The sequence below is a fragment of the Diplotaxodon limnothrissa genome, linkage group LG8, assembly GCF_057381915.1.
Source record: "Diplotaxodon limnothrissa isolate DT_005_m linkage group LG8, D_limnothrissa_male_GT1.1, whole genome shotgun sequence".
Lineage (NCBI taxonomy): Eukaryota > Metazoa > Chordata > Actinopteri > Cichliformes > Cichlidae > Diplotaxodon > Diplotaxodon limnothrissa.
In genome coordinates, this window is record NC_140603.1 from 13,431,438 (window position 1) to 13,454,826 (window position 23,389).

The window sequence follows — 23,389 nt, forward strand, 5'->3', positions numbered from 1 at the left end:
TCCAGGACCTCTTGATGTCTAATCCTACTGAGGAAGTACACCAGTTTGACATCTCAGTCCTCTAAAGACGGCTCATTTTCAGTGTTAAGTTTAACTGGCTTCCACGACCCCTGTTACAGTTGATCACTTTAAGTAAAGTTTCACATTTTCTATGTATTTCTGATACTAAGCAATGCAAAGCACAGCATACACTCCCTAGTCCATGTTATATAATCAAAGTTGGCAAAAGCTTTCAGTACAGCCTCTGTGATCCCGGTGTCAGTTAGTGCTGAGGCCCAATGCCTGATCTCAGCACAACCAGCGGTCAGCAACGTTAACCCTATAACTGGACCTCAATGTGTGTGACTTAGTCACCCCAACTTATGGCCACAGATCTCATCCAAATTACAGATAAATACATGTTTCCTTTCAGTGTAGCTGCTGTTGTCAGTATGCCACTATTGTATTTGTAACTTCTGCTTTGCACACTCTGTGTGTCTTGTTAGGAGGCGATCTTTGTGATAGCTCTGAAGAATTATGTCAACCCACTAACCACCAGCAGTGCAACTGTTAACAGTTGCACAATATTGTTTATGAAACCTGTATTCCCAATTTCAAATGTTTTATACAAACAATAAAATACAACATTGGCTGATATTATCTTATAATGACTTTGTTACTTAGCCTAGTTATTTTGTATGTCAAGGCTGTACCTTCCTTTAACCCAATGACAGCTGCGATGGCTCCAGCCCCCAACTTTGAATTGCATATGGAAGAAGATGGATGGAAAAAATTTAAGGACCCCAACAAAATAAATCGCTTTAGATAATTCAGAGTTTTCCCTTTCAAATAGCAGCGAAAAACTTATTCAGTGTTGTTTGGGCTTTAATCAGCAGTGGTAGTCCTTAAACTTAAAAGAAAAACTTCAACGTATTTTAGAAAGAGAATGAGAGTTATTACTTATAGCACTATTCAGGCCACACTGTAAGTCATGACAACAAGTCAGCATGCACAAAACTAAGATGCTGAAACTATCATCCATCTTCTTATTAACATGTGTACTTTGTCTACTGTGTTATATCAATTTGTCTTCTGTGAAAAACCGTAAGGTTTCTTTTTACTCTCTTGTAGCAAAGTCATGTGTTGTTGCCATATTGATATGAAAAAGTCAGCTGCAGGCCTCCTGCTCAATTCCCCAGGGCCAAAAGGCCTCTGGCCCTAATAGTTGTTTGTGTGTCACAGTGGTTAATTGATGAGCCTTCTTGAATAATTGGCCCAAGCCCAGGAAGTTATCTGACTGTGGTGACACGAAGCTCGATCTCTCTTCTTCACACGCCCCTCGTGGTGATGTATTACCTCACGTGAGGGCATGCTTGAGGAAACTCTAGGTTTGAATTGGACTTTACATTTCAATACATCACAGACCACACTTGGTAGGGATGAAGAAACAAAAGAGATGAAAAAAAATTCACATTGTTTTTAATTGAATATTTTAATGACTTTGAATTAAAGCCCAGTAGACATTTTGCTGGACATAGGAAGACTTCTACAGAGGTCAAAGGTTTTTCCAATCATCCCTTTAAGAGAAATACTTGTTTAATCATTAACTTCTGTGCAGAAAGGAAACAACAGAAAGTGAAAATTTGAAAACTAAGACAAGAATTACATTTTAGCCTCTCAGTGTGATTTTTATCGTAGTGCTCTGGTAAAAACAGATAAATTTTGATTGTTGTATTCTGTGAAAAAAAAACCCAACCCAACAACTTTGTATAAAAATAAGCAGGTTGTTCATCCTGGCTGCTCCTTATTATCATTTTTATAATCATTTTTACACTATAAATATTTTATTTAGCTAAAACTTTAGTGTGTGCTTCTTTTTTAAGGGCTCAGGTGGGCAACATGAAAATGAAAAACAATCTTTGAAAAAAAATATTCAGTAGAAATTGAATTTAATGAATCTCTTTAATGCAGCGTGGAAGCTGTAGACCCTTCACCTGTTTTTTATCACTAAAGTTTCGTGAGTAGGTGCAGAGGCTTCACACATCAGTGTGCAAAACCTTCCCAGAAGGTAATGAACATATGAATGTTCAGGGTAGGTAAAGGATGCTTCATTTATAAGCCCCAAAAAATCTATTTATGTTTCACTACATCCTACAAAAAAAGCAACATATAGCCAAGAAGTATCTTAGACTCACACGTATGACAACTTAACTGAAAACATTAGTCATTGTGACCAGCATAATAACCATTTTATGGTTCCTTTTTTCTATTTCCTATTTCTTTAAATCGGTTAAGGCCTCAGCCAAACAGGCACAGACAGTAGCTGGTGACCCTTGGCAACCACTGGTTGCTAGAGAAACTGGTGTTTCCTAACCAGTTATTGAGGGGTTGCAGGAAGTTCCTAGCTATTGCCAGGTGAAATCGGTCATAAAGAGGGTGCTCTACCCGTCCGTATACGTCTTTGTGACCAATTTCACCCAACGACAGCCAACAGCCTCACCACCTACCAATAACTGGTTAGAAAATACAAATTTCTTCCTAGATACCAGTGGCTGCTCAGTGGCCACCGACTGGTCTCTAGGCCTGTGTGAATGAGACCTAAATCTCCTTCTTTGCACATATAGAATCTTTTGTTTGCCATAATTTTTTGTATAGGACCATGAAATACACATTTTACTGAGGTAATAATTAAGCTGAACTTTATGCTGAACATGTTGAGGTTTGGATGATAAATTGGCATGGTATAGAATAAGGGCTCTTTTTTAAATCTTATTGTCCATGCCATAGAGAAAAGCTATCATGCTTAATAATTCTATATAGTTACTTTAACCTACTCTCTATATAGCAAACTACAAATAAAAGATTACTTGATTTGGTTTTAGATTTTTATTTGACAGATATATACTGTATGTTTTGATGTAGTTTTAGAAATGATTTAAATATGCCAACTGGAGACTCAAACTCCTTCTTAGAGCCTATCTACCCATTCTGTCTGAACTGGTTTTGGAAGATTAAGGTGGGAGCAATTACTTAACAAGTTAAGTCCAGGCTACACTCCACTACTTTGGTATCAATCATGAGAAATTATTTTTATTACAAGTTTTATTATAAGTAAAATACAAAAAACCTCCAAAAACAAACAAAAAAACCTCTATGGTCATTATCCTTGCACAAAACCTTTTACTTGTTATCTGTGAATGAACATGAATAAGCGCATTTTTAAAAAAGTGTGCTTCAGTGTTTATTGCTTCTATTCTGAACTCCCTCCAGTGTCTTAACTCATTTATTAGCATATTGCTAAACTGCATTTAGCTGTCTACAGTATGTACTGTTTTAAAAGCAAAAGTCAAGTATTAAAAAAGGGAACACTGTCTTTTTTTGTGTGTGTTACTGTTGGACGTCTGACTTTTCAGCTAAATGAAGGATCTGTTTGTTGTATCATCAATAAAATGTTGTCATGTAAATCTTCAATCCAAGTATAGTTTGAAATAAGCTCTCTTAGTAACATTATAACAACAGTAGTCAAATATAACCACTGTTGATGTAAACTGAATAGAAATGTCAGAGCAGTTATAAAGTTGGTTTATACATTTTGAGTATTTTAAACTTAATCTAAAAGCATTAAAGTGTTGAACACACACTCATCTGCCTAATGGGGTCATTATGCTCGCTGTGTCGCTGGTGTCGCACGCTGATTTAGATGTCACATCATCTGTTATGTACCATGTGCTGGTTGTGTACCTCTCAATTTTTGTAACCTGACGTGTGACGCCGTGGCTGCTCGCAGCTTGGGTGAAGACACGAGTGTATGAGCGTGTCGGCTTTTACTGCCATCTTAATGATACTCCGCCACAGAAGCTCAGAGACATACAGATATACAGAGGGAGGAAAGGTTTGAGAGTCTGTGGAAAAACACTCAACAAAGTCTTGGCTTCTGGTTTTGACTTCTTCTCCTCCTATATCAGCACTTATGTGGTGATATAGTATCAGTGGCAGCAAATATCATTCAAGAGAATAATGCAGCAGCTTCCTGCGCCATACTAGCAGGTTTAAATACAAGAGACTGTGAGACGAGGTTGCAGCAGTGAGCGAAGCAACCATGCTGGAGACTTTATGGTGCTCGTTCATTTAGGATACAAACAACTAAATCTTAGATTTGTGATTTAACCTAATCATAGACCCACTCTCAGACAAAATAAATCTATCAAGCAGTCTTCCTTTATCAATTTTTGACAGTCAGTTTACTGTAAATTTAATTTAACTCTGGTGAAATAAACTTCAGTAGCAGTTAGTAGCAGGAAATTGACACCATACCTTTTAATTTCAGTTTGTTTTTTTAAGCATTGGGCATTCGTTGAATTAATCCCTTTAGATAATTTTATCTCACACACTTAGCTCTATAGGATGCTTGTCCCCTGATAGGTTAATATGCATAGATCCATTTTTTTTAAAAAACATTAAGTGTAGTCAGTTTATACCAGTTTTGTCTTGATAGAATTCAGGATAAAGTAGTGAAGAGTGATAACATAAAGGTTTTAATTGATCTTTGCTTGTCACATAAGTGGAAAAAGTAAAAGAGCACTTCAGTGTGCATTTTTAAGGGTTGTTTATTTATTAATTTGATCAGTACAAACTTTGATATTGCCACCTGTAGCACGATTGTCTAAAATCAGTGATTAAGTTTTGTTTTACTTGACTTCTTAGTTGAACCGTATTTGCAAATGTCATCATATCTGTAGGCAGCCAAATCATGGTTTGTTAGCTTGTAAGAGGAATTAGGTCATTATAAATAGGGAGTAAATTCAGTTTCATTTCTGTTTAACACCTTCCTTTATATTCTTGTCTGGGTCCCTAGCTTGAGTTTCGAATGAAGTTGTAGACTTGTGTTGTTCTTAGCGGCTCATGGTCAGATGTTTGATCGTGGCTCATTGCATCTGAATGCTGCGGTGCACAAATTTTCAATGTGTCACTGAATGCAATTCCAGCAAATCGCAGCAATTCGAAGAGAGCTTAAGAGAAGCCTTCCAACATTATCTTTGATCTCAAGAACAATTTGAAATAGCAACTCTTAATTTTAAAAGTGTTTTTGGAAACTGATACTGCACACAAAACATAACTTATCTAATAAATGTATTTACACCTAAGGTTCGATTATAAGGTTTTGTCATAAAGGTTTTTTGATGCTCTATCAGTTAACACTCTAAACTCAAAATGACCGTGTGAAAAAAGATTCAAGTTTCCATAAAGGAAGAAGGTATCCCTCTAGCTTTTTCCTTGTTTGTAGACATTCTGTACCACAATTTGCCAAGCTGCATACACCCACTTTTACCCATTTCTTCCAATTAAGTCCCTTTTACTGTTGTCCTGTCACCTTTACACTCTTTCACAGTAGTCAGCTTTTCCTATGGCACTTTGCATTGTTCTGCATTTTTACCCTTAATAAAGTTATTGAAATTTGACCCTCAGGTCAAAGTGTAGAGGTCATATTTCCGATTCTCTACGATATGACCTTTGATCCAGGACCCTGGTGGTCTGTATGCGTTCAAATTCAGGTCGGCTATTTCGATCTGGACTGAGGTTCGCCAGTGCTCTGCTTCCACCACCTACATCCTCTTCCTCATCATCGCGATTAAGGAAGGCCAGCTCGTTTTCATAGCAGAAAGAATTAGAGCTGGGGACTAGGTACTTGTTTTCCACCATGTCCTTGGCACTGCAGCGGGGGGTGGACGGCACCTCATAAGTTTTGTGAAAGTGAGAGTAATCCACCTTGTACAGGTTCTTCTCCTCAAACAACACAGGCTCAAACCGGTGTCCCCAAAGGATCTCTGAGGCCAAGTAGGAGCTGCGAGCCTGGGTGGTCATGGCGGTTGCTTCAACCATTCCCTCCAAGATGACAACAATCTCAAAGTCTGCGGTCTCCAAGTCCTGTTTGCTGATCCCAAAAAGAGGGCTCTCCTCATCTATCTCATGTAGAATAGTGATAGGTGAAACCAAGAAAATCCTATCCAGGCCTTTGTCAAAGCCCACATTAATGTCTATCTGGTCTAGAGGGATGTATTCCCCCTCGTCAGTTATCCGAGGTTTGATGAGCTGTGCTCTGACGTGGGCCTCAACAATGTGGCTCTTGCGCAGATTCCCTACCCTCCACATTAGACACAGCTTTCCATCCCGCATGGCAATGACGGCATTGTGGCTAAACAAGAGCGTTTGTGCTCGCTTCTTAGGCCTTGCCATCTTGGCCATGATGGCGCCAATCATGAAGCAGTCAATGATGCAGCCAACTATAGACTGAAAGACCACCATAAAGACAGCTACTGGGCACTCTTCAGTCACACAGCGGTAGCCATAACCTATGGTAGACTGTGTTTCAATGGAGAATAGAAAGGCAGCCACAAATCCATTGACCTGTAGAACGCATGGAGTGAAGTTGTCATCTCCAGCTGGGTTGTCCAGATCTCCATGCAGCAAAGCTATAACCCAAAAAGCTAAGCCAAAGGCCAGCCAAGAGACAACAAACACAAGAGTAAAGACTATGAGCATCCATCGCCAGCGGATATCAACACACGTTGTGAAGATGTCGGCCATGTAGCGCTGCGACTTGTCGTCCATATTGGCAAACTGCACATTACACTGGCCATTCTTTTTCACAAAGCGGTTGCGGCACTTGCGGCGTGTGTGGATCTTGCCATTGCCAAATCCATTCATACCATGCATGGTAGTGAGGCGCAGACCCTCTTCTTCAGATGACACAATGCTGTAGCGGTTGATTCTTCCCACGCTCATGTTCCTGACGGCACCTCCAGCTGCAGGGTTAGAGTAGAAGGGCAGACCTGGAGTCCCAGTGTGGGATCAAGGCCCCTTCACAGCTTGATCACTGGCTCAGTTGCATGTCAGTGAGTCATTTAGGTGGATGGTTGGTAGCCTTGTGTCTTAATCCAATCCCTGCAGAAAAAAATCAGAAGAGGAGAATATGCCTGAAAATCTTTCTGTTTATTTGTTTGTGTATTTGAAATTAGATATTCATTATTAAAGCTTTTAAATGATACATGTATAACCACTTTTCTGTCCAGAAAATGACAGTGAAATGTGTATTTAAGCCTACAACGACTTGGTTCTTTGCATATATTTATCTGAATGACAATGTTTTTTCAGGACATCATATCATTACCTTTCACAGCATTATACATATTTTTTATTAAAAACACACACACACAAAAAAACTACACTGACCTTCTGTAAAATTTCAAGTTATCACTAGTTTCTATGTCCACACGTGTCTTAATCAGTGCAGTCAGTCTTGCTAGAGTCCATCTTCTTTTAAGTTTGTAGACTCCCAAATCTATGCTGAATAAATAAAAAACTAAGACTTTCAGTATTGTAGCAATATTGTTTCTGTTGTACTTACTAGTACAAGCTGTAGTAGTAGTATCCATCTTCCTTTCTCTAAACCTCACGACTCAAAATCCAATTGGTCCTCACTCAAGGGCCCTCGTGTCTTTTGATGTTGACTGGGTAAGTGAGGAGCTGGCCTCACAGCACAGCCACTTCTGTCAACTAGCATTTCCCCTGCTTTTCTCTTGCAAATTATAAAGAAGGTTCACAGTGGAGGCCTTACCCTGCCAGATGTTTATTATTACTTAATGAACGAATTAACTATTGTATGAGTCACTGCTCCTAATTGTTCTTTTTAATATAATGAGGATGCCTGTTGAATGAGCAGTGTTCAAAAAGTTATGAGAACAGGTCCATTAAAATCAAAAGCCTCACCTGATTTAAATTTTGCGGATCGTAAGACCCTCAAGCCAATTTTGAGGTTGGCTGGGTTTTTTAAGCTCTCTCAGTGAAAGTGTCATTATGTTGCCATATTAACTGGTGCTTCTACAATCGGCACAAGTGTGTCAAAACTGCAATTTTTCAGGCTTGATGAAGGTGCAGCCACATCTAGTGACTGATCCAGGTTGTGAACTAACATTTCGCCAGTGTAGCCACGAGACTCCGGAAATGGGACGCTGGTACACACTACCAGCGTCATGAAAGACATTGACATGAAAGACAAGTTTAAGTTTGCTCTATACAATTTTGAGGTCTGTTGTCAAATCATAGAAACCTGTCTAAGTGATCCGAAAAGAACTTCCAGGAAGAGATCTAAAAATATAAGTAGCACAAGAAGATGCTTTAGATAAGAGATTGGCCAAAGTTTAATCAGGTTTTTGAATCACAGCTCATAAGAGAGGCCATTAAGTACTAAGGAATCCTACAAAGTCGTATAAACAGTCTATTATTATAATTCTTCCATTGTTTCTTTTGAGGCCATTGTCCTTTTAGCATTCTGCTTCTGCCAGGGGACTGGATGGGGTAGTACTTGTTTATTTAAACTCCTAAGGGTATGTGTGCCACTGATTCCATGGACATGCAATTCCAGATGCTATATAAAGAGATTAATAAAGACGGGCTCTATTTATTTGGCCCCATTCTGTAAAATTTCCAGGGTTATTAATCATGTTGTGAGGGTGCTGCAGGTTCATATTCTCTTCTCTTGCTGCAGCATACAAGTAGGTAGAGGATTTTCTCCTGGTACAGTGCCCGGTATTGCATAATAATTCTTAATTATATGCTAGAACTTGAGCTTACAACAATATGATGAGGTAGACACATGATAAGTTGATATTTTAAACCTTGCAAGTGTAGAAATGTCAGAGTGGGATAAGATGGATCACAATTAGTAGAGCTGTAAAATGACTGTTTGGCAGCAGATAACCTGGCCACTGAGCTGGATGTCGAGCCTGAGGGTTAAGAAGTTTGACCCATGGGAGTTTACTGAGGTCCCTCTGGGTGCAGACAGCTTTTATTGCCTGGACACATCCGTTGTGTGTCTGCCTTCATGATTTGGACCCTGAAGACTAGACAGTTCAGTCATGTGCAATGTAAAATCCCAGGTGTCCCGCCGTCTGCCTAACACTCGCACTACGCGCTGCTCTCATTCACACTCTTTTCAGGTGTAAGTTCTCTTGATCTCTAGCCCAATTACATCATGCACAGTCTTTAAATTGTCCAATTAGGTAAATTCTTCTGTGTCAGGAAAACAAATATGCTATTTTTACATGTTTGCTTTCGACAAATGTTGCATTACACTCCCAGAAGAGCACAGCTAAAAATAGCAACCTTACGTTTGTTATTTACACACAGACACACACACACACACACACACACACACACACACACACACACACACACACACACACACACACACACATATGTATATATTGCATTAGCTGAGGATCATGTCAGTCAGTCTGGAAGTTGCAACAGGTTCTACATATTGCTTGTTTAATTGGGATCATCTTTATTGCACCTTTATTATTATTTGTTAATTCCTATATCAAGTCAGCATTAAAATGTAAATCTTACGCAACATGCAGCGTGACGTTATCTCAGAGGAAGGCTATTAGCAGTGCATTTTTTTTGCATATTGTTTTGTTCTGTATTTAAAGCACTTCAAGTCTGAAAAACATCTTTGACCAAAGAACACACATCTTTCCTTTAAAAGGCAGGGCACAGAAAGTGATTTGCACCAAATTCAATAAAATTCTTGTGTAACCTTTTTGTGACCTCGCCCATCGTGTTTGTTCTTAGGGAGTTGAGAGGAGCGACTGGGGGAGATAATAAGCTCGCCTGCTGATTAGGATGAATAGAATGAATAATTGGATGTGCAAAATAAAAGAAGGGATTGGGCGGTAACAATGAAGTGGACTTGGAGAGGGCACCTCATCTCAAGACAAGCTCGCAGAAAACTGAGCTGCTGAGGAACTATGATCCCAGCCCACCTCCCAAGGCCATTGTAAAGGAAGAGCCGAGGCTCAGGTGTCATTGTATTTTCCTATAGCTCACCATGTGGAACCGTCTCATCTCAAGTGACCCGCAAGTATTTTACTATAGAAAGTGACACCACCTCGACATGGAGAGATGCTGTCTGAAATATGTTATGCAAACAACTTTACATCTTATTTTTTGGGAGTTTTCAGGTGCACCAGTGACTAACTGCTAGACAGAAATAGTAAAACTATAAACAGTTACCAACACCGGAGGCTGGACTCTGTATGTAAGTCATCCTCCGTGCTGAAAAACCATCTTAGGTGCTCGGTGCATTGAATTGTACTATAAGACTGATAAACGTAACATAAATTACTGAGTCGCCTTCACACATTGTTAGAACAGCTGCTTTATTAAGTAGAACAATATTAGTGGGGTTTTTTTACAGCTGCACCTGTAGCTATTCCACTGTTCAAACACCTGGTTCCCACTGATTGATCGTTCCCACATGTGAGCTCCACTCTGGGCTTTTTTGATCTTTACTTGTGCAATTTATTTTAATTGTTTGTGCCCACTTTCACAAGCTGAATCATCCATATTAAACCCAGACTCGTCACTTCATATTTGAAATTGCAGTCTACGGTAAAAAACTCTGACAACATTAGTTTTAATACAAAACTATTCGTACATTATGTCAAACTGAACTAAGCTGAGATAAAAAGCGAGATGAGGTCATTGAACTCTCGGGCAGGATTGCATAATGTTCATTCTCTTCATCCTGTGTCTCCTTTGTACCTGCACATCAGTGATTTCTTTATACACAGGCAGAAAAGTGCACCACCTGAAACAGCCCACTGGTCCCTTGATACTTGCTGTCCTCAACTCCCACAATATTGAGTTATTTAAATGTAAAGCAGGCAGATTATTTATTTACGTTGACTGGATTTATGCTTCGGTTGATTGACAACCTCTTGTGTTTTGAAACAACAAACAAATTCGTTTAATTTATGCCATTAATTATGCTACCAGATGCAAACCATATTTGAAAGTGAAAAGCGAAAATTGCCTGTTTAATTTGTCCCATTTTTATAAATATGCACAGCTATAATAAATAGCATATAAGCATGATTTATAATAACCTAGATCAGAAACTCGCAAAGTTAACACATTTACCAGTTTGGTGTGTAGACTAAACTGGTAAATCGGAGTTTCTGCTGTGCGTGATTAAACCATGTTTATTCCTCATTTTAATGCTTTCTCGCTCTGCATTCCTATTGTACTGAATAATAATAGGTGATTTGGATCAAAGAAAATGCCAGCTTATTTGTATCACTTTTGTTTTAACCCTGTGCGAATTGGAAGCTTGTCGATATCCTGCTGTGATATCAGCAGGGAAGGCCAGAATCTGATGCCATAATTAAATTAATTAACCCTGCATGCATGAAAGGTATCTGGTGGAAAAATCCACACAAACTATAATACTATATTTATGTTAATTTGTGCTTAATTTAAGCTATACTCTATAACACAGTACCTGCTCTGTGGATTTTACACGACACAATTAAATTGCTAGTTCAATTTGTGGTGCTTACACTTATCAGGTCAGGTATCATTGCTTGGCATTGCTCATATTGAGAGTTCTGGGTTCGTGGGGACATGTCCTTGCTTGAAAAGATGCACATGACTTTGGTTTAGTCTAATTCAAGGATTTTTAACAGCTACTTCAGATTATTCTGATTGAATTTCAGCAGAATGACTGGTTGGTTCTGTTGGGAATTCTTAAAAGTAGAAATTGCCGTTTCCACTGCCACAGAGCAATGATATTTGACACAGAACGACAATAGATTCAGGCCCCAAGTTCAGGTTAAAGTTTTCTCTCCATATCTTACCTTTACGATTACTTGTCCTACACCAGGTTGCAGAACTAAAAGATGGTATCTTCTCTCCTAGTATCCCTGTTAACCAAACTGAAGCATTCTCTCCATCTGCCACTACAACTCCTCCTTCTTTGTTGCTAATCTAATACTGAAGAAAACCACTCCTTCGTCTTCAGCAAAAGGATAAGGCTTCTTTTGAATTTCTTCATCCTTCTTTGATTTCTCTCTCTCTTTCTCTCTCTGTCGTTTTCAGGTGCTTTTGCGAGCGCAGGTGAAGCGAGGCTGAATCGCACCAGAAACCTTGGCCCAAGCCGCCGTTAGTCAGCGCTGGACTTGCAGAACAGGTGCAAAACGAGAACTATCCAAGTGAAAATTCAGGTTTTTGTATCTCCATCTTCAGAGGCATTGTCTTCAACTGGTGTTCATCCCTAATTTTTATTTGTAATTAGTCTGCCTGTCATATTTTCCATAAAACTACTTATTAACAGAACAGCTCTCTCTATCAATCTTTTGCAATCTGATCTGGTTGGACTGCTGTTCCCTCTCTCGCGCACACACTCTCTCCCTCTGACTGTTTCTTTCTCACTCTCCCTCTCCCTCCCTCCTTCCTGTGGTGTCACAGAAGCTGCCATTTGCAGCCTCCCTCTCTCCCTCTCTCTCTCTCTCTCTCTCTTCTCCTTCCCTATTCTCTTTTTTTCTCTCTCTCTCTTGTTGTCTTCCTCCCTCCCTCTCACATCATGGTACTACCAGTTGACAGCAACTTGATGCACAGACGTATCATTCAGAAAACACACGCAGACCATCAGACATAGTTAATCAAAAGTAGATGAATAGCTCTTAATTCACCACCTTTCTGAGGGCCATTTGTTCAATTTTTACTCTGTAGATGAATGTGATCCTATATTTAAAAAGTAATTGAGGTTACTCTGTTATGTACTTCAGGTTCAGGTGAGAATATTGACGTGACCAGGGCAAAATGATAATGTGTCTTTTTGACCCTGTGGTAGCCAATTCCACGAATGAAAGGCTCCATGGGTTCAAAATATCATGCTGCTGGGTGCTGTGTCTCAGGGAAGGGAGCTGCCTTTCACACTTGTCACCAACAACTAATCAAACACATCTGACCACAGGATGTGTGTGTGTGTGTGTGTGTGTGTGTGTGTGTGTGTGTGTGTGTGTGTGTGTGTGTGTGTGTGTGTGTGTGTGTGTGTGTGTGTGTGTGTGTGTGTGTGTGTGTGAAGCTTTTAAATATTAGAGAGATGACAATCACTATTGCCCAGTTCCTCTCACCATATACTGAAACAGCGTTTTACAAATAACCTCCTCCAGGAAAACACAGTTAACTCACAAGTCTATTTGTTTTGGTGCGTCACCGTGCCTGCAACACTCTCCAGTGTCCCTGGTTTTTGCCTTAAGTTGTTTTTTTGGAGAACAAGCTGTAGCTTTTTTCTCAGTCATCACCAATGTGGAGTACTTTACCGTTACCCTTGACAGCTTCAAAACTGTGACATTACCCTCAGAGCTGTGTGTCTGCTCCCCTTTTCGCACATCTTCTCAGAGAGCCTGTCATCAGTCAAATGCTAGAAGAGATGACAATTAGTAAGAGAGGGGGCTGAAAGAGTGAGAAGTTTCTAAATACAGCCATACTGGCTCAGCCCTAGCTTTATCACTAATGATTCATCAGTGCAGGAACCCTCCCTCTCTCTGTCTTTCTCTCTCTTTTTTTTCCCTTTCTCTCTCTACGCTCTTATTCTTTCTCCCTGGCAGCCTCTGATTTCAGACTTCTGAGGGTGATTTGCAATAGCCTGTGTGTGATCATCACCAGCCTATTGTGTTTTGCTGAGGACGTCAACTAATGGAGCTCAAAGAATCCTTTTAAGGGGCCTCTCAGTCTGTGTCAGCAACAGGTACTGTACTGGTTCCTGCATAATGTAAGGCCGTGGCGATGCAAGCTTTGAGAACAGTAGATCACACAGTTCACACATCTAGACTGTAAACCTCGTTATGTAACCGCACCATAATCACAGGTGGCTGCTCACATATCCATGTCTCTGTCTAAATGAGAGGGTTTTGCCTCCCAGGGAGATCGCTGAGTGGGATCACTCGTGCTTCCATGGCTACAGGTGTAATACACTTTCAATATTATCAGACCAAAAAGATCTGAAACGAAGCAAAAGAGAGATGAAGCGTGAGCAGAGTCAACAAAAGCTTCAGCTTTGGCTATGGAAAAATGAGTCTTCTTTTTTTCAAAGCCTGAAGGTTATTCCATCACCAGGGTGCAAAATGAGTGAGCCTGCTCCACCATGTTCATAAGAGAAACCATGTAGAACAGCAAAAATCATAGCAGTTAGCAGATAACAAAGGCATATGTCCAGTGTAAAAATATACTAATACTGTTGTGTCCTGACACTCATAAAGTACACACTCATGTGTACTGGACAATGATGATATAAAATGATACAATGATATAAAACATAAAGAACTGTGATACCCAGTGTCTAGAAAATGAAATGTGCAAGAGCCAGCATGTGCGTAAATAATGCCACCTTATACAAGAACATAAACAAATGTAGCCTATACAAGCGTTTCTCTGACTGCTAATTTAAAAAGGCCCTATTTTAATAATAAAAAATTCCAGTTTAGCTTAAAGGAAAATTTAATCCACCCACATACCAAAGTATTTGTAAGGTGATTTTTCTCATTTCTGTTATAGGATATGAATACCAGTAGAATATTGACTCGTCGACATAAAGGTGCACTTTAGCTGTAAACTTATTCTTACAATTATTGTCTATAAAAATAAGAAATAAAAGAGGACCTAAAATTAAACCTTGTGGGACTTCTTTTGAAATTCACCAGGAAATGTAATCTTAATTTTGGTGACCCCAGTAGTAGAAAATATAGTTGTAGTGTAACTGAAATGTGATTACGATAACCTGAGTAAATGAAAAATGCCATTTTTAAATGATGATTTCATTTATTACAAGGAAAAAAGCTACATAAACCCATCGGGCCCTATCTGAAAAGGTGATTGGCGACTACATTCAGTAACTGATCATCCACCCCTTAAGTGAGTTAATCTAATGAGTCTTTAAAATGACTATGGAGGAATTTTAAACTCTTCTTTGCAGAGTTGTCATGTTGGAGGATTTTCCAGTATGAACAGCTTGTTTAAGGTCATGCCGATGCAGCTCAATAGGAAGTCCAGACTAGGCCACTCAAAAACCTTGTTTTATTTGTCTTTGCTGATCTGAAACATAGGTGTGAGAATCATTAAAAAAACAGGAAAAAGGTAAACATTTTCATGACTTATATGACGTCATCTAATGCACTTCTACATGTAAGTCATGCCTGCATAAGCAAATAATAAGAGTGAGGGTCCCCCTTATAAAAACAGTCTAACTCCACTGTGCCACTGATTTCCGGTAAAACCTGGAAGCGAGAGGTTGTTAATTATTAAAACAATGGCTAAGCACAGAAAGTGAAGACTTCGTGGTAATGTGGTAACGTGGTAACGTGGTCCCTCTAGTTTTTCCAGGCGTGTGCAGCACTGTGTAATTTGCATTAATCAGACAGGCCCTAAGAATAAACTTTTCACAATCATTCTGGTGATAGTGATTGTGGCATTTTCATTTTTTTTCCAATGACACTTGCCCAGGGCAGACACCGCACAGGAGCTCTGTTGAATTATTGCTGCTGACAGCTCAATCTCTCTCCATCATAATCAAGGAATATCATCAAAAGGGTTTTGACGCACAAAGATGAATATATAGTGTTATTGATGTAAAATGCATGGATTTAATGAAATCAATTCTATTTTTGTCTGATTTACTTAAAAAAAATAATTTAAGGCTTTATTTATGCATTTTTACAAAATATTAAAGTCCTGCATTCTGTCACACTTACTGCATGTTATTAAAAATCGTAAACAAATTCAACCTTGCTATGCCTCTTTACCCCTTATCTTAACAAATTTTTCCATCGTTAATGCTTCTTTATACAGCTCTGAACTCTCCCCTTCCTTCTCTTCCTTCTTCCACAGCTTTGTCACTAAGCAGCCCAATTACATTATTCTCTGAGACTCCTGTCTGTTGCAGCTATTTCAGGCTTTGGAGCCATTCCTGTTCATTTCATTTTTGCAACTTCGTTTCTTGTCAGCAGGGATTAAGAATGTGATATTACTGTACTCACACTGGCTGCAGTAGTTGTGAAAAGTCCTTCTTGTTCTTGGGCCCAGCTGGTTGGTGATGGTGCATACTTGTTGGGGGTTGATTCACTCTTGGACAGTGTGGAAATAACGTCTTACATTTACACGTACGCATTCTTTTTGCCGTTCTTTCATTTTTGGGGCGATTGTTGCAGAACATAATTGGTGCTTTTACGTAGATCATCATTTCTGGTGTCCACTTACAGGTAGGGATTGTTTTTCAAGAAGTAAAATGCTATTTATACATATAGACTCACATCTGCCACTTTACAACCTGCTATTACAACGGTGGACCCCATTTTGCCCTGAGAACTGCCCTAATTCTTCATGGTATAAATTTAAGGTGCTGGAAACATTTCTCAGAGTATCTGGTCTATATGTGCTTTATGGGATTGCGATTTAGTGACTCTGTAGAGCATGTGAGATAATTTGAGCTTTGTAACATGGTGTGTTATCCAGCAGGTAGCAGCCATCAGAAGATAGTACACTGTGGTTATTAAGGCATGGACATGATCAGCAACACTACTCAAATAGGATGTGGTGTTTAAATGATACTCAGCTCATACTAAGAGCCCCCCCCCAAAAAAATCCCCCACATCATTTCACCACTACAACCACCAACCTGATTGTTGATACAAGGCAGGATGAAACCAAGTGTTTATGATGTTTACACAAAATTCTGACCCTCACATCCAGATTCATCAGATCAGGAAACACTTTTTTTTGGATGGATTTTGGTGAGCACATGCAAGCTGTAGGCTTAACTTACTCATCTTCGCTGACAGGAGTGGTCCTTGGTGTGATCTTACTGCTGTAGCCTCTGCATCTGCTTCAGGGTTTGAATAAGTTGTACATTCAGAGATGCTCTTCTGCATACCTTGGTTGTAACCAATTATTATTTGAGTGACTGTTGCATTCCTAGCTGTGCATGATTCACAGTTAAGACTATATTTTATCGTCATTAATCACTAAGTAGAGTACTTTGCAGCCAGTCTCAAACTGAAGCAGAAGACGCTTAGGCCTTCGCTCAGACCTGCTACTAGATTAATATGTGTATCGTAAGCGTGCATGCAATTAACCTGCTATGTTCTCATCTCCCCTCAGCATGTATCATCTGGACACTCTCACCAGTGAAGCTTAAAACCTTCTAGAATGGAACATCAACTCTAACCAAGCATATTCATGCATTGTGTGTAGAATGAACTCAACCTGATAAAAATAGAAAGGTCAATGTGATGACAGACATACTCAATGCAATTTTATAAACCCTGCAGGAAATATTACTGATAAATGATACTGTAAAACATGTTATTAATACATTCTTCATAAGGCAGATTATATGGTAGCAATAAAAGAATCTCTGAATCCCAACAATACCTTACACTGAGCTTTGGTGAAATCATCCTCCTGCTAAATCAAGTTGTTTTACCTCTTTTCCCTGTAAGGCGACCTTCTGATTGGCTGTATCTCATAATCAGAAGAGTTAAACAGCAGGTAGGTGGGGCTGCTGCACATGCTCACAGTCAGAGCTCTGTGCCTAAGACGCCCACATTAAGAATATCCTGCCTCACTGATGTCATAGAGTAGAAGGAACTATATAAAAGTGAGTATTTGGAGCATATAGAGCCTGAGATATAAAGATTAGTTGAGCATCAAAAATTAAAGTAAAACATGACATACATTAAAATCTCCACTGTTACATTCAATCTTGTTAGAAATTCCTGTCGTTTCTATTAAGCAAAGTTTTTCTCTTATGGCACACATATGTCCAAGACACAAAAACTCAACAATAGTGTCTTCCACAGTACCTCCACTGTCACAAGGGCTATGATTTAATGTGAGGACACACACTATTAATGCTTTTACATAATGATTTCTTCATCTGCACTTAACATTTCTCTCTCCATGCCATGTGGCAGGTGTTACATCAAGCTCAGGAAATGAACAATGATGGAGATTTAATCTGAAGTACACCTTCAATAATGTGCCTCTTATCCTACGCTAAGAATTGACCTCCACTTATACACTGTATCTGCTGCTTCGACTTAGTAATTAGGTAACAAAAGAACAACAGGCAACAGTTCTGAATGTCTAGGATGCGTTTATTAAAATTGTGCAGTTAGGACTGGAAATGTTTGTACACTCACTGAAGCTGTAGAATTTATTTCCACTTCACATGAACACTACAACTGATTTAAAAAGAAACCATCAAGATGTTATTAGAGATTTTCAGCTTTATTTCAAGGAGTTGAGTAAAAAAAAAAAATACACTGAATGTTGAGAACTTACACATATTGTTATGCAGGGTGTTGTGCGCAGTAGTGGTGTGTGTATATGCATGTGTAGCGTTACTCTCTCCGATGACTTGGGTCCCGCCCCTTTCCCCTATGGAGCCAGTGTACAGCTGGCTCCACTCAGCAATCAACACTGCAGTATAAAGGCTGTGGAGAAAGGTGTGCAGCCTCAGTGGGCTGGCTCTGGCAGTGCTGTAAGGTTCTCATGCTAGTGAGGAAGTGTGTTACACTGAGTGGTTGCTGTTTTTTTGGCTCCTTTGTTTACCCCTCTAGGTTTCAGAATGTGTGGCTTCTTTTGTTTTGTTTATCTAGATTTTCTTGGCTTAGCTTTCTGTTAAAGCTATGTAAAAACAAAACAAAACAAAAAAAAATCCTGTTTCATTTGGGAGTTTTTTGGTTTGACCCTCTTTTCATTTGGATTCTTTGAATTTGAAAAAACACAACAAAACAACAAATCATCCTCATCATTTAAACATTAATCGTGTTTGGATGCCATGGGTTTGGAGCATTCTCCATAATGTTTTGGACAAAGAAACATCTCCTGTAGTTCTGCCTCTGTACACCACCACAGTTGATTGTAAATCAAACAATCAGTATGGGATTGAAGTGAAAACTTTCACCTTTAATTAATATTTCATCATGAACCATTTCAAGAATTCCCCATGCTTGTTCCTACCTGTTATTTTGGTACAGCTATGATCTTATTTTCATGTGTTAAAAGAATGACATTTCAGAACTGCTCTGTTAATCTGTCCTTCTTCCTTTTGCTGTTATGAGTAGTTTTTCACCTAGTCTTTAACCTTCTCTATGTTCTCATATAAATTCTTTTCTTTATGGCAGATGTCGATAAAGATATGGCTGCCTCTTCAATATTCTTCAGCGTTTATTTGGCTGGAGGTGAAAGAGTCCTGCCATCGTTCATCACTGAACAATTTTCTTCTGTTTTTCTTCTACAGAAGTCTATTTGACTTTCATTTAAATCTGTGACTTTATAATAACAATTTTTTTGTGACATGTAAGCATATTTAGATATATGATTGAGGAAAGTATGAATAAAGTAACCCATTAACAGCTGATTAGCACCTAATACTTTTAGTTAAGATTATTAAAAATCATAACTCTTTGTCTTTAAATGTCCCATGGGTAACTGCAACAAAAAGACCTCAAGCAAGATTAGTCAGTTTGATAGAAACACAGATTTTTGTGTTACAAATCCTTTTAAAAGTTGAAGTACAGATTTAACCTTGTTGCTCAAATAGAAATGAAAAAGGACAAATTCTGAAAAGTATTTAAAATATAAAAGTAAAAAGTATCCCTGTAGATAACTTTTTTTTAAAAGAAGTTGTTCTACAAACCTGCATCTTATAGTATGATAATATGAACCAAATTCCCTGTGAACAGTTTTACTTTTAGCTAGAAGACAGTTTCCTGTGTGACAAACTGTGCGCGGTGTGTATTTGCTGATGTTTGTTGAGCTGTTTGAAATGTTGCATTAAAAATTAGAAATGCTATCATTAATAGCTGACAGCAGAGTCATTCTCCTGATAAATTACTTGTAGAAAAATGCTTTGATTGGCTGAAAGTCTTCGTGTACAGCCCTGGAACTTGTCTGCTTGCTTTTCACGAGACTTTCATTATCTAATGTGCAGTGCTGGGGGTGAAAGTCGGGTGTCTATGGTTCCCTGTGTCCTCACCTAAGAAAAGCACCTGTCTGATTTTCCACTGATACCCTGGGGGTGAGAAATTAATCAGCTCAGGATCCAGTGTCCCCACAGCCACCCCTCCCTTGGCTGACCCTGACCTCAGCTTTAGCCCAAGTGACACACCATCCCTGTGGTGATCGAAAGCTCTCAACTCCTTTCGCATTGGTGCGAGTATGTTTACTCAAACACTCTTAATATCGTTTTGAAGTACATGTGCTTTTCTACACTATTTCCTTCCTAACAGAAGAGACTTTAGTATGTCAACTTTAGTAAGAGACTCAATCAGATGGAAATATAGCACCGCAACACATTTAAAATCATACAAGCACAGTAGTCCCATATTTATAGCAACCAAGATTATCCAGGGTGGGTCACTGGAAGTGAGTTTGATTATATTAATGACAAGATCATAAGATAGTAGGTAGCCATAGCTAATTAGCTCCCACATTTTTAATCCAATCACATTTGAATTATAAATCCTCCCTATTTTGGTTCCAGGGAGCTAAGCCTTTATGGCATTTTTTAAAAGTGGTCTTCAGTAATAGTTGTCTTTTGAAGGCCTTTGAATGTTTTTCTTTGGCTGTTTATTACTCACTTTCATTTGTTAAGCCACTTAACACTGACCTATGAATCATTCAAGCATAGAAAGGTACCTAACTCAAGGGATTAAACAGTGTTGTGTCTATGCGTATTAGACAACTTAGAAAATAATCAGTTTTAAACATTTTAGACACTTTGTTACTAACATAATTTAACAAGCATAAAATATTTAAATTGGAAAAACTATCTACAGCAGATGAACTCTCTCAGAAAGTTATGTCAGTAAGAAACAGAAAAACTTCCCAACAAAGACCTGACACAGAACCTGAAAGATGTACCTAAGTCTCCAGTTGATCTTTCTGCTGTTCACTGAAGCCTCATCAGAAATGGTCTCAGTGGAAGGGCGGGGCTTCCCATGTCAAGACGTCCCATTCTTAGGGAAGGGAAACAAGGAGAAAAGGCTGAGGTATGCCACATTACACAAGAACTGGACTGAAAGTGGCAACAGGTCTGATGAAGTGATGAATCCAGTTTTTAAAAATTTTGGTGTATCCAGAGAAGGTCGGGTAATGTAGAATAAAAGTAGACTAATGAGTGCCTACATCATAAACTGTGTAAAACACAGTGGAGGCTCTGTCATGGTTTGGGGCTGTATTTCTGTACAGTTCTGTCGGAGCTTGACAAAAATAATGAATGCAGAAAAGTATTATCAAAGTTTGGTCCACTATGCAGTGCCAACACCTGATTTACAAGGATTTTTTTCAGCACAACAATGATCCTAATCCTTACAAACACACTAAAAATGCAATAAAAGCCATACCAAATACCAGCCATACCTGAATTTAATAACTTGCACTGGTACACTATCAGTCATGGATTGGTCTCCTCAGAGCCTGGACCTCAACATTATTGAAGCAGAGTGGGATCATCTTAACTTAACAGAGAACAGAGGCTGCCAACATCCAAAGAAGAGTATTGAGTGCCAGAGTTCAGGTTGTGTTGAAGAATAAAGGTGGTCAGAACAAATACTGAATTGAACTGGACAAATTCTGTATTTTATACTGTATTTACATTTATATTTACAAAATATAAAGAAATAAGGGGTGGTTCAAGATTTTTGCACAATACTGTACATACTTTCGTTTTTTACCATTTCATCCTTGCAGTTATGTAAAGGCAAGAATTCTCCACAAGAACATAATGAACATAGTGATTTGACACTGATATAGCATTGACAGACTTACACTGCAGTTACATTTTTACATGTTGTAGTGTTTTGGGATTTTTTTGAGGGGGGGCTCAAGGATTGGACTTGTCACATCACATGGCTGAAAATGAATTGTACTGTAGAACAATGTAAAAGATCTTCTATTGACATTTTGAGAAATCTTGTGTCCAGCATGCTGTCAGCTTATTGAATGCACTGCCATAGATTCTGGATTTTGCAATGAGGAAGGAGATGTGAAAATTTTGATTCTGAAAATTTTGAACACAAAACATGATTTTTATCAAATCTAAGTTGTCCCCTTTCCCTTCACCAATAACAAGAAATAGACTAATTCAGCATTTTTAGCTGTGACACATTCAACACCTGGCATCTCGGGTAAATAAGCATCTACAACGACAGCTGGGAATGTTTGTTGATTTGTGGAAAAATGCGATTCCCGTTAAACTAGATAAGTGCAGAGCAAGATTTTTCCTTGTTCATTCGTTTCAGGATTAAGGCCATTCAGGTACTCTTAATTTATCCACATAAAACACTTAATGACTGTTTTTTATGTAAGCCACCCTTAGCTTTAGTGCAGCTAAAGCAGTGTTCCCACTTAATGATGTAATGTTGGATAAGAGATGGCAAAATTCATTACGACACATGTGGACATGACACAAGTTCAGCCTCTCTCTTTTGCAGAACTGATTATGTCTTCAGGGGCTCTTGGTTCTGTCTTTGTGATGTTTATATATTAGAGATGCTTTCTTCACAGTAAAATCAAATAATCCCTTGCATTTTCTTGTGGGTTAGCTAATATTAAGAACAAGTAGTCAGCAGATAAATGTGAATGTTCACACAATTTTTTATTTTTTGCTTCTCCAATCTTGTTTTTGGAGCAGCGATGTGACTGGACAGTTAAGAGTTGGTCCAAAGAATTAGACATGGTTTCAGAACTGAATGAAACCAAGTGATACTAGACCAAAAACCAGATCTCATACTATCATGTAGTCCATGGAGATAGAGGAGAATGAAGGTAAGATCTTTATACCGCTGTCTTGTTCTGCGTGTGCAGCTTCTTTAATGGTTGCATTTATGCATTTACATGCATATAGAGACTGTGTGCACATGCCGCTATTTGTAGCAGGTCTAGCTCCTTGGGAGCCCACCCTCCATCTGTCGATGCTGATGGAGGGTGCACAGCGGAGCCCAGTGAGGCTCTAATTTTACCCTAAATTTACCAGCAGCTGACCTACCAGCGTCATAGATGCTCATCACTAAGCATCGCAGACTTTGTCTTTGCCTTCTCGCTCATACTGTCTACTTTACTTTCTCCCTCATTCCATCAACATACACTCAGGAGGACCATGCTCCTTAAGCACTTATGTGCTTTCACACCTACACACTCATCTGTAATGTCATCAGAATAGACATACCAGACAGTAGATTAATGCTAAATAACAAAGAGCTTTTGGAAGTTATAGATATAATTGGACAACTTAAATGTCATGCAGAACAGGAGGTTGAACAAATATACAAGTGTGTTGTTTGACTGGTATGTTGAGGTGATGCAATAGAGGCCTGTGGCCTTGGAAAAATGAATTAACCAGTGGGGCATATGGTAGATTTTTGCAGGCATATGGTGAGATGCCATTTGCCCCTCTAGCTCGGGGCCTTTTTGGAGAATACTGCAAGATACCATTCATAAGCTCAGCTTTACACGTTAGAGTTGAGAGTGAAGAGGATGTGCCAGGACCATGTACTATGCTATG

General features: G+C 38.9%; 1 protein-coding gene across 1 annotated transcript; it reads right to left on the reverse strand.

Annotated features, from left to right (window-relative positions):
• Nucleotides 1-5,460: 5,460 nt before the first annotated feature.
• On the reverse strand, nt 5,461-6,762 carry kcnj12a (potassium inwardly rectifying channel subfamily J member 12a). The gene has a single exon (XM_085360565.1). It carries the CDS (start codon nt 6,760-6,762, stop codon nt 5,461-5,463), a length of 1,302 nt encoding a protein of 433 aa, XP_085216691.1.
• Nucleotides 6,763-23,389: the final 16,627 nt, after the last annotated feature.